We start from the raw sequence: 11,638 nt of genomic DNA, 5'->3' as shown, positions 1-11,638 counted from the left end.
CCAGGCGGAGGGAGGCCTGCCTCCCCCATGCCCTGGGCATTTCTGTGCCCAAGGCCACTCCCCATGATGTGTCATTCTCTGTAAACGTGCCCAGTCCCTGCTGGCGGACGAGCTCCTTGAGCCTGGCCCTGGGCATTATGTCTATTTTGCTTAGAGCAAGCGCGAGGCGGGCCTGTGGCGGACATGCAATAAGCTGGTCAAGTTTGGCAGTGAGTGAACAAGAACATGAATGAACATCGAGGGCACATCACCACAGCCTCTGTGTCCCCAGAGCATGAGGCAATTTACCACGGACAGTTTTCTCAGCCCTAAATGAGGACAGCTCATGTGATCCTCATGGCAAACGTCCATGAATACCGTCTTCATCCCTGTGTGGCACACGGGAGAGGCTGGGCGTCTGTGGTCACGCCGTAACTGTCTGGAGGAGAAGGTCTGCTTTCACACTTGACTGTTTCTGTCTCGGCCCAGCACTCCACCGGGCACACAGAGCACAGTGTGAGGCCTGCGCGCGGCCCACCGACCCGCCAGGCGGTGTGGAGTAGGTAGGGCTTGGCTTTGCACCTGGAATTTCTGTCGTTTTGGGTGCCACGGGGTTTATGCTGATTTTTGTTGGGAGCGTGGTTTGTTTAGTCTTGGGTGCATTTTTCCCATTTCCCCTCCCACTGCCCCTATTCTCTTTGATCATGTGACACTAACCCGTTCCTATAGCCTGGAGCGACACCCGCCTGCCCGCCCTAGGGTTCTGGGACTGAGCCCCCTGCGGGGAGGCACCCGCCCCCCGCCTGCTTTTTCCCAGAGCAGGTGTGGGCGGCTGAGTAAGCCTGGGCTCTGCACTGGATTCCGAGTTTTACAAGCTCTAGGAACAGGAAAGGGTCTGAGGTCGTCGGACTTGTCGCCCACCTTGCGCACCTGAGGCACTGGGACCAGAGGGTCATGGCCGAGGCCAGGCATCTATGCAGCCGGCCGCTGGCTTTGGGCTTGCAGCTGCCACATGCTCTGTGCTCAGAGTTCATTTGAAATGTGTCTGAAATGTGCTGTGTGGACGCAGCTGGGCCTTCCCTTGCTCCCGCTGCGCACAGCCAGGCGCTCACGCTGCTCAGTAGGTTTACCGCGCCTTCGTTTTGTTGTTGATAAACTAACTAACGTGAGTAATTGATTGGCCTGGACCTGGGAACCATTTGAAGCCTTGATTTCCTTCTCCGGCAGAGGGGAAACACACCTCCTTACAGCGCGGGAGCGGTGGCCAGGCTGTGAGGCGCAGCACCTCCGACCTTGTTTTATAATCGGGCATAGTTTAAAGGCAACATGATAATACTGTGAATGCAATTTTAGACTAAGCTGGGAGAAGGCCAAGTTATTTCGAATAAAAGTCAGAGTTAGGACATTTTAGGAACGCAGTCTTACTGCTCCAGGAAAGTTTCCAGGCTTGAGCCAGGCATAGGGATCATTTTCCTCCATTTATTTAAAAAGCACAGTGTAACATTTTCATTCCTGTTAACACCACTTCTTAATAGAACATTTTCTGGGTACTATTCAGATGGTTGCATGTCATTAGAGTCTGAATGAGTGATGTCTTGGGTAAAATATTTTGTGTTTGCAATTAACTTAGAGCTACAGATAAGAGTACAAGCCAGTGCAATCTCCTGTGTAAACCAAAGGGCAGAGTTTTCAAAGCATGGTCTCCTCTGGACACGCTGCTGAAGTGGGGGGAGGATAACCGCACCTTTTCTTCACTTTTCTTTCATTCCATGAGGACTCATTAAGGCTTCTGAGTTCCACGCCCAGTGCCGGGGGCTGGGGGTGCCCTCACGGTGGGGGGTGCAGGGCAGTGCTGGGGGCTGGGGGTGCAGTGTGTCTGCCCTTAGGTGGGGGTGCAGGGGGCAAGGGTGTCCTCACAGTGGGGAGTGCAGGGCAGTGCTGCACCTGTCACGGGTGGGGAGCAGATGTGGCAGAGAGCTTGGTTTGGGGCCTGTTGAGTTTGAGGTCCTCGGGGCCCTCACATAGATCTGTGCGAAGGTCCCCTGGGGTCTGAGGCTGGAACTTACTGCACGTGAAGGTGCCCCTCAGGAGCAGGTGATGGTCGTGTGACCTCATCTCAGGAGCAGGAACTCGGAAAGGAAAAGGTTCTGCTGAGCACTGGCTGCCTCTGGGCTTGAGAAGCTTAGGACGGTCGGCAGGAGTGCCTGTCTTCCTTTTCGCCGTGTTTTGGTGACGTTGCTTTTGTAGGTAAGGCGGTGGTGGTGTCTCCTTGCAGCGTGCAGCCAGTGCCGAAGGTGATAGCGTCCCTGCCGTATGTGTGGACAAAGCGTCATATAATTAAACTGCATCCCTGGGACCTCGCTTCATACGTGATCACATCGCTGGCCTGTACCTGTTGTAGCTGGTGCTAGGTTGGTCGGCCATCTACGTCACACGAGGGTGGGGGCTGTGAAGGTTTTGCTTTTGTTTCTCACTTTGTGATACAGTTAATACATGCTCATTACAGGAATTTTAGATAGAAAGCTACCGAGAAGGGGGAAACCACCCAACTGCAGGAACCAACCCAATTTTAATATGTTGTTATGTTTTTTAGTCTTTTTTGGTGCATTTTCATACAGCTATATAATTTTATACAAATAATTTAATGTCTTACCTTGTAAGATGAAAGTGTAAGCTTTGAGTGGATCTGGAAGTTTAGGGAGACTTTTGCAAGTGGGTCCTACGAATGGGGTACAGTCCAGATACGGAACAAATCTACAGAAGTAGCCGCAAGCTCGTTTTGTCAGATATAAGTATTACTACTCCAACTTTTCCCCCTTTCCATTTGTATGAATTATCTCTTTCCATCCCTTTACTTTTAGTCTGTGTGTATCTTTCCTTCTGAGGTGTGTCTCTTGAAGACAGCATATACATGAGTCTTGTTTTCTTACCCACTCAGCTACCCTATGCCTTTTAATTAGAACATCTAGGCCATTTACATTCAAAGTGATTATTGTTAGGTACATATTTATTGCCATTTTATTTTTTAACTATGTTCTTTTGCACCCCCACCCCCCTTTTTCTTCTGCTTCTTAAAGCAAGCCCTTTAAATTTCTGTATAACAAACTCCTTTAGCTTTTTGTTATCTGGGAATTGCTGTATTTCTCCTTCAATTTTAAATGATAGCCTTGCTGGGTGAAGTAGCCTTGGTTGTAGGTCCTTGTTTTTCATCTTTTTGAATATTTCATGCCACTCCCTTCTGGCCTGAAATGTTTCTGTTGTCGAGTCAGCTGGCAGTCTATGGCGCTCCCTTGAGAGTAAGCGACTGCCTTCTCTTGCTGCTTTCAAGATTCTCTCCTTGTTTTTAGCCTTTGCCATTTTAATGATGATGTGCTTGGTGTGGGCCTCCTTGGGTCCATTTTGTTCTGACTCTCTGCGCTTCCTGGACTTGTATGCCATTTTCCTTCACCAGATTAGGGGATTTTTTGGTCATTATTTCTTCAGATGGGTTCTCGATCCCTTGTTCTTTCTTTCCTCCTTCTGGAACCTCTATGATGTGAATACTGTTATGCTTCATGTCCCAAAGTTCCCTTAAGCTATCCTTATTTTTCAAACTTTTTTCCTTTTTGTGATTGTATTTTTTTCTATCTCGTCTTCCAAATCATTGATTCAGTCCTCTGCTTCACCCAACCTACTTTTTATTCCTTTCAGTGTATTCTTGTTGTCAGATATGGTATTCTTCATTCCCAACTGGCTCCTTTTCCTGGTTTCTATGTTCTTTTTTATGCTGTTATAGTTCTCATTAAGTACTTTGAGAGTCCTTGTAACCATTACTTTGAACTCTGTCTCTGATAGATTGCTTGCTTACATCCATTTAGCTCTTTTTCTGGAGATTCCTTCTGTTCTTTCATTTGGGGCCTCTTTCTTTGTCTCCCCATTTTGGCTGCCTCATTGTGTTTGTTTCTATATATTAAATATATCTGCTAGGACTCTCAGTCTTCATAGGTTGGCCTTATGTAGTAGGCGTCCTGTGGGACACAGTGGTGCAGTCTCCTTGTTCTCTGAGCTGGATGTACTAGGAATGTTATGTGGGTTATATGGGCTCTCCTGTTGCAGTTGAGTCTTGATTGCTGTTGGCCTGTTCATGCATGGGATTAGGCTGTCTAATTATGATGCTCAACCCCCAACTATGGTATGTGAGTTGCTGTACAGATGCTGACTAATAATAATATAAAAAGGAATAAAAAGAATATGAAAAGAAGAAAGAATAAAAAGGATAAGGAAAAATTATAAGAAAAGAAAAAACAATAAGAAAAATAAAATAAATAAATAGAAAGGAAAGAGAAAAAATCAGAAAAGAAAAAAGTGGCATTCACCTCATCAGGTTTAGTGCCTGCTCGATCTGCTGTTTGTGGAGTTTGTTGGGTCCTGCTCCAGTGCTGCCTGAGCTGGACGCTTCGTGTGTTGCTTTTGGTCATTTTGGGAAGGACTGTGGTGCAGGCCAGTGTCAGACGCTGCCGGTGCCTGGTCCACAGTTATGGCTGCCTCTGCTGGGCTTGGCTGCACACAGGAAGGACCAAGCTGTGCTCCAAGGCCGGCTGTTACTAGTACTGGGCCCTGGGGCAGATTGGCACATGTGCCAAGGCACCCCACAATCCGCCTCTGCCTTCCTTGTCTGCTGGCTGCCTGTTAGGCTCATTCACTGAAAAAGTCTCTGGTGGTGGGGCTAGTGGATCTTCGTGAGGGGAGGTGCCATTCACACTTCAGGGAAGGTGGTGGGTATGACCCCATCCCAGAGCCAGGTGACTGAGTCTGTCCCTGATTTTGCCTTGAGCTCAGCAGGGCGGATGCTCTAATACTCAGGACGGGCCTCCGGAGCCCAAAGGTCGGGTCTGCCAAGAGCTGCGGGGTGTGTCTGTGGGGCCTCCTGTGATGGGGAAGTACCAGTCTGGTTCACAGGAAAAGTGGGCATATGGCCTCACCTCAAACCCAGTCACTGACACCCAAAGTCTGCCCGGACTTCTACTCCCTGCCCTAGGCTGTGGCTCCTTGCAGGGTGGGGTGCGAGGGACTCCCGGGGTGGATAATTGCTTTCCCCCAGGCTGATGCTCTCGGAGGGGATTGCCCTGCCCCAGAAAGGTGGCTGCTGCGGTATCCGAGAATGACTGGGTACAGGTGTCCTGGCAGCTGTCCCCCCACATCTTTCCCTAGAGCCACAGACCCCAGACTGTCCTCAGGCGACTCCAGCCAGCACCATCCTCTCTCCTTAAAGTTTGCTCTTGAAGAGGGAGCCGGTGTCTCCAGCAGATTCGCCTCTCCTCGGTGGACAGAAACCCCACTGCTTTCACAGCTGGATGCTATGTGGGCGCCTCTTTCCAGCTCTGGTGCTCTGGTGCTCTGGGCTGGGGAGCCTCTGGACTGGGGAGCCTGGCCTGGGGTTAGGCCCCACACTTCCCAGGAGAAAGCCCCTGTAGCTAAGTGATCTCTCCAGCACCTCAGCTGCGTCTGTGGGAGTGGGGCCAGTCCCTCTTGCATCTCCACCCTTCCTACCAGTCTCAATGCACCTTCTGCTGCAAATCCTTGATTAGTAGCATAAGACTCCTCTTCAGCTAGTTCTCAGTTGGTTATTCAGGGTGATTGTTCTCCAATTTATTTGTATTTCCAGTTTGGTTTAGGGAGGAGGTGAGTTCAAGATTCACCTGCTCTACTGCCATCTTGAAAGTCTCTGGAATAGTAACATTTCTAATTTTTGTTTTTCTTTCATTCCTGTTTCTCTAGGAGAACATGAAAGTGTTACTCAGGCTTGTTTGTTTCATAGCTCTACTGATTTCTTCTCTGGAAGCTGGTAAGTTAAGCATTTCCACTTGTTATTATCTGCTAAGAGAATCTATTATTTAGAATACATGAAGTACCTTATCTAACAGAATCATTTTTCTTATCTTTTCTGTTGAATCCCAATACACAGAGCCTGTTGGTCACAGAACTGTAGTGATGAGTATTCTTTTCAGCATCTTCTCATTCTCTTGTTTACATATTTGGAAACAGACCCAGTGAGGTTAAGAGCCCAAGGCCATGTTTCTAGTTTAAGAGCAAGTCTAGAGTTATGCCTAAGACTAATTCAGTTATGCCTAAGACTAAACTGTATCTAGTCCAGGCCTCTTCCCACTGTATTGCTGATCAAAGAGTATAACACAGGAAATCCTGTCTTTCATCAGGAAGAGGTGTTAAATGTAGTCTTAATGGACCCTCAGCTGAAAACCATCAAGAGACAGTTCTTTCTTTTCTCTGTTTATTCATTTTCACTCTGTCCCTCTTCCTCCCTTTATTACAAATTCATTAGCCCCTACCCTGTGCTAGGCGCTAGGTGCTGAGGATACAGAAGTGAATGATCAAGACAGAAAATTTGACTGCAGATGGTTTACATTCCAGTGGGTTTAGAAAAGTAAACATTTGTTATGTCATTTGTGGTAAGTGTAGAGAGAAAAACAGCATGAAAGGAAGATATACAGTTTGGGCCTGGCGGATATGGCTCAGTGGTTAAGCATTGACCTGTGAACCAGAAGGTCATGGTTCAATTCCCAGTCAGGGCACATGACCGGGTTGCAGGCTCGATCCCCAGTGTGGGGCATGCAGGAGGGAGCTGGTCAGTCATTCTCTCTCATCATTGATGTTTCTATCTCTCTCTCCCTATCCCTTCCTCTTTTAAATCAATAAAAATATATTTAAAAAATAAAGTTTTAAGAATGTGCAGGTGACAGAAAGTTAAATTTTATGATAGTGTGGCCAGAGAACACTTACTGAGAAGTTGACTTTTAAGTCAACCCTGAAGTTGGGGATGGGGAAACATTCCAGGCAGATGTGCGAAGGCCCTAAGGAAATGGCATGTTCCAGGAACTTAATACCATTGTGGTTGGAACCTGCCAGGGTCCAGCCCCAGCGGTCCAGGGGTTCCCAAAGGTGTGGACAGCGTCGGCGAAGAATGAAGGACACAGAGACAGCGTTCAGATGATCAGCATAGTTAGGTTCTTTTTTATTGTCTTGTTACAGCTGTACTTATACTATTTGATTCTATAAGCATGCCTCTATAGTTACATCATGGTATGTTTTGGGTCCTCCTTTGACCTTCTACAGTTCCTTATTTTATGTTTATAGTTTCTTATCTGACCTTTGCTAAAAATCTTATCTCTATCTAGGTCTGTTAATTTTAATCTTATCTATTGTCTATGTTTCTACATTCTATTCTAAAGGTTAGTCTCTGTGTTCCATTATAAGGGCTAGTTTGCTATTTCTATTCCAAGGTCACTATTCTACTGCTCTACTGTTAAGCTATAAGGACATAACTGAAGGATATTTTCCTATTCTATGGCCTAAATAAAGGTTATGTCCTTTTAGCCTTGCTGGTGGTCTTCCTTGGGACTGCCCTGTGTTGGCGGGTTTTTAGGGGTATAGGCTTTGGTACTTTCTCTGGTGTGTAGACCCCTGGGGATGTGGGCCTAGCAAGTCCTAAATTTATTGCTAGCAGTCTAAGTTCCTCATAAGTAGTACACAGTATTTCTGTAACACTAGGGGGTTTTATTGATTTATTCCCTTCCCTAGTCCCATTAATCCCTAACTCCAGGGAAACATTCCCACCTGGAGAAACAACCTTTCTTGGGGAGGTGGCCCTAGTTAGAACACATAGTGCTAAGAAGGGGAGCAAACATATTAAGAACAGTATGCCATATACGCTAGGTCCCTTGGAACAAATGCTGTATAGATGTTTCTTCCCTGCAGCGACTGTGTCAAGCAGCAAGGATGGAACAGCTTCTGGCATCTCCCCCATTCTTATTTTTTAAATGTAGCACGTGTAAATCAGCAGCCACCTTTCGGATTGCGTTAAGACTCAGAAGAAGATTGGGAAAAGACAAATAATTATTAAAGTTATGAATAAAAATAGGCCTGCGCTTAAAAGCATGGGGATAATGTTTTGTTTAGAGATGTATTCTTGTAAACCGCTAAAAAAGGAAGATGCAACCTGGGAAGGATCAAGTAGTGAGCCCGACTGGCTTACGTCGTGAATCTGCTGATGTAACTTTTGTAGATCTAGGCTTAAATTACTGTTATTCCAAATTCCTAATATATGATGTTGAATTTTGTCCCAAGTTATTGCTGGCTGATTAACTTCTAAAGGAGTAACGCAGATCCATTTGTAATCTAGATGACATCTTAATGATAGACAAACTTTAAGTGTAACAATTTCATTTCCAATTTGTATAAGGGCTTCTTCAAGAGCATTAACCTTGGCTTCTAATTTTTTGTCTATTATTTCTTGGATAGCTAGAGCGAGAGAAATATTCTTTGCTAATTGATCTACGTGCTGAGCTGTATGGACTTCCTGTACTAAGGCTGTGGTTGCAGTAGCAAGTGATCCTATAATTGTAATGAGTGCAGTTATGCCTAAGACTAATTCTGCTACAAATATTTTTGAGTGTGTTAAAGTGTTGGTAATTATTCTAATAGCTTGTAACCCAGAATCATCATACCATGGGGTATGCAATTGTACAGGTAACATTAGATAAGGAGGTCGCTTTACAATAAAAATTGTCTGAATAGAAAAGCTAGAATCAATACATGTGGTTAAAATACATTTGTGACAGGAAACAGTGAAAGTGGTTTCATTTGTTGTCACACCTAGGTTACTGTGAGAATCTTTTAGTAGAAAGACATATGGGGATGGTAGACAAGCTCTAATATGATAAGTTTCTTTGCCATAAGGCGGGGGCTGGGGTCTATCAAGAGTTATAGGTGCTGTGGCGGCAATTGCTCTCCACAAGTGATGGTGAGTATAAGAATGATTATTAACTATAGAAGTTAAGACTGCTGGGACCCATCCATTAGAATGCCGATGAGTGACATGGTCTCCTGGGGGGAGAAAAGCTTCCTGCCAGTGAAAGTTAGCGGAAGCTTTAAGATAGTCTCTATAGTTCTTAGTGGGGTTAGGTACAGACCAGTCAAAAATCTGTTGTTTGCTTTGATATAAAGGAAAAGGAATAGGTTTTGGATATCTACAATACGACCAAGAAGGGAATCCTGTGTTTTCATCCATGAATGGCCATGGGCCCTCCTCAGTGTCCTTTGATTGTGAAGATGTTCTACAAAGCCTTGGATTTTTTACTCGGGGTAAAGCCCTGCTCCATAAGAGGTGGGGTCCCGCACCCAGGAGATTGACGGGTGAGAGCCCACACATTCCATCGATTAGGTTTTCCTGTGGGGGAGTCAGTAACGGGTTTTTTTTGCGAGGTTCCTAAACAGCCTGTAATGTGATTATTATTAGTGATGTCAAAACATATAGGTGGGCCCACAGATTTTCTAGCAAAGATGAAGTTGTTATTAATTTCTTTTTTGGGAGAAGAATTAAATCCTTTTGTACAATCTCAGGGCCTTTTGAGATGCACAAAATGTCCTTCGATTATATTCTTGAAATATTACATTCTGAAAAACTGTCAAACATGTATCCAATTTAAAAATTATCAACACTTAAAAACACTTCTTAACATCAAAGGATTTAGTCTTGACCATGGAATCAATTACTTTTAATTTGGTCATTGAATTTTTCATGCTATACCATGACTGTCAGGAAAACTGCTGGGAGAAAACACATTCATTGCTTTTTAAGAAATAGCACTAAGAAGGTGAGCAAACATATTAAGAACAGTATGCCATATACGCCAGGTCCCTTGGAACATAAGCTGGGCAGATGTTTCTGTGTCAAGCAGCAAGGATGGAACGGCTTCCGGCAGGAACCAAGTGAGAAATGAGGGAGATGATAAGGGATGAGGTCATTTGGTTAATAATATATGTCATCTGAAGATATGCTAACTAAGATGATGTTTGAAGTTGTTTATTTGATTTAGCAACTTAAAAGTCATAGGTGACATTGATAAGAACAATTTTGGTGGATGGGTGGGTCAAACTCCAGATAAATAGAAGTGTATATCTAGCTGAGACATTATTTTGTTCATTTTATTATTATTACTAGAGGCCCGGTGCATGAAATTCATGCATGGGTAGGATCCCTAGGCCTGGTCAGATATAAGGGCTGATCTGTGGGGCCACCAGTGGTGTGATCGGGGCCTCTGCTCCCACCCACCTTGGCGGCCCTGGTGCCGCTCACTTGCTGGCCCCGCCCCCCCTGCCGCCAGTCAGGGTCTGTGGGTTGGGGGCAGTGCGCGTCATCTCAACCAGTCATTTGGCCGGTTGTTCACCATTTAGTCGATTTACATATTAGGGTTTTATATAGATAGATTACTATTGCTTTTGCTACTGTTATTCCCATTATCTAAATACTTAGAGTCCTCACTCTGCACAGGTTCTATGCTAAGTGCCTAGCCCCTTTTATTTCAATTCTATGTTTCTTTTAGCAGCTTGTGTTAATAACTGACATATAATAAACCACACATGTTTAAAGTATACAATTTGGTGTGTTGACATTCATATCCACTCTTGAAATCATCACAATCAAGATAATGAATATATATTCATTGCTTTCTGAAGTTTCCTGTGATCTATGTTTCCTGTAGTGTACAGCTACGTAAGTCTCTGCTTGGTCATCTAATGATTGGTCAGAAATTTCCTTAGACTACTTGACCCAACAAGCCTTCTACCCTTTGCGGAGGGGCCATGTATGTGTTGAGGTATGCCTTCAACACTTAGGCTGCTCACAACTCTTAGTCTTCACTTCTTGCTGTGCATGACTTTAAGGTGCCTTCTCTGGTCTTCCCTGGGCATGTACACAGCCCTGCATCCATAGGCACTTTTCTGGATTACCCAGGAATATATTAGAGCTTTTTGAATCTCTTTATGATCATTTAGTTCCCCAGGTTTTCTTTTTCCTTTTGGCCAGACTCTTGTTTGTGTCAACGGGTATCATGGCTGCAGGCAACTGCAGAATCAAACATTTGCCACTGATTGATTTTTTAAACAAACACTCTTGGGATAGCACTTCTTGTGGAGCTCTGAGTCAGGGCAATAACAACACCACTCTGTGAGTGTGACTTTTCCACAGAGCTGCCAATCGGGTCAAATTGTGGCAATGCGCAGGAATGGTACTTTTTGAGGGGCTCCAAACCAGGCTCACTCTTGCAAGCTGCTGGCTTTCATAGCTATTATGTTTGTAAGGCTGGTTTTCGAGTTTATAGTGGAGCTGGAAAGAGAGGTGGATGAGAGTAGTTTAAATTACAAAGCTACAAATCCCGCTGTTCTGAGATTCAGCTGCCACTATTTGTTTTGTTTGTTTTGTTTTATTTTAAAATAAATGTTCTCATTATTGCATCCCTTTGATTTTGAAAATTTTCCAGGCTTTTTGTTATTTTTATGGAGGAGTGAATTTATGGAGACCCTCATTCTTGCCATTCTAGAAATCCTGCCTCAAAAGATCAGATTTTGTGTGTTTTGTTTTTTTAATAAGGATATCCAATTTATTGAAAAGGCTATCTTTTCTCCACTCAATTTCCTTTGTGCCTTTGTAAAAAAATCAGTTGAATATGTTTGTGTAATTTATTTCTGAGGTTTCTGTTCAGTGACCTATTCATCTTTATATCAATACTACACTGTCTTAATTCATATGGTTTTATAATAAACTAGAGGCCTGGTGCACAAAAATTTGTGCACTCGGGGGGGGGGGAAGGGTCCCTGGGCCAGG

The 11,638-nt window shown here is 44.6% G+C and overlaps 1 protein-coding gene across 1 annotated transcript in view; it reads left to right on the top strand.

The window, feature by feature from the left end:
- Positions 1–334: 334 nt before the first annotated feature.
- IL1R1 (interleukin 1 receptor, type I) overlaps positions 335–11,638 on the top strand; it is a 37,753-nt gene continuing 26,449 nt past the window's right edge. Inside the window, 2 exon segments of the mRNA XM_014541873.1 lie at positions 335–430; positions 5,737–5,803. Coding sequence (XP_014397359.1) covers positions 350–430; positions 5,737–5,803 — 148 coding nt within the window. The 5' untranslated portion in view covers positions 335–349.

The sequence above is a fragment of the Myotis brandtii genome, unplaced genomic scaffold (genome assembly GCF_000412655.1).
Source record: "Myotis brandtii unplaced genomic scaffold, ASM41265v1 scaffold281, whole genome shotgun sequence".
Lineage (NCBI taxonomy): Eukaryota > Metazoa > Chordata > Mammalia > Chiroptera > Vespertilionidae > Myotis > Myotis brandtii.
The sequence above is the reverse complement of the archived record's forward strand: the minus strand, read 5'-3'. Positions and strand labels throughout refer to the sequence as shown.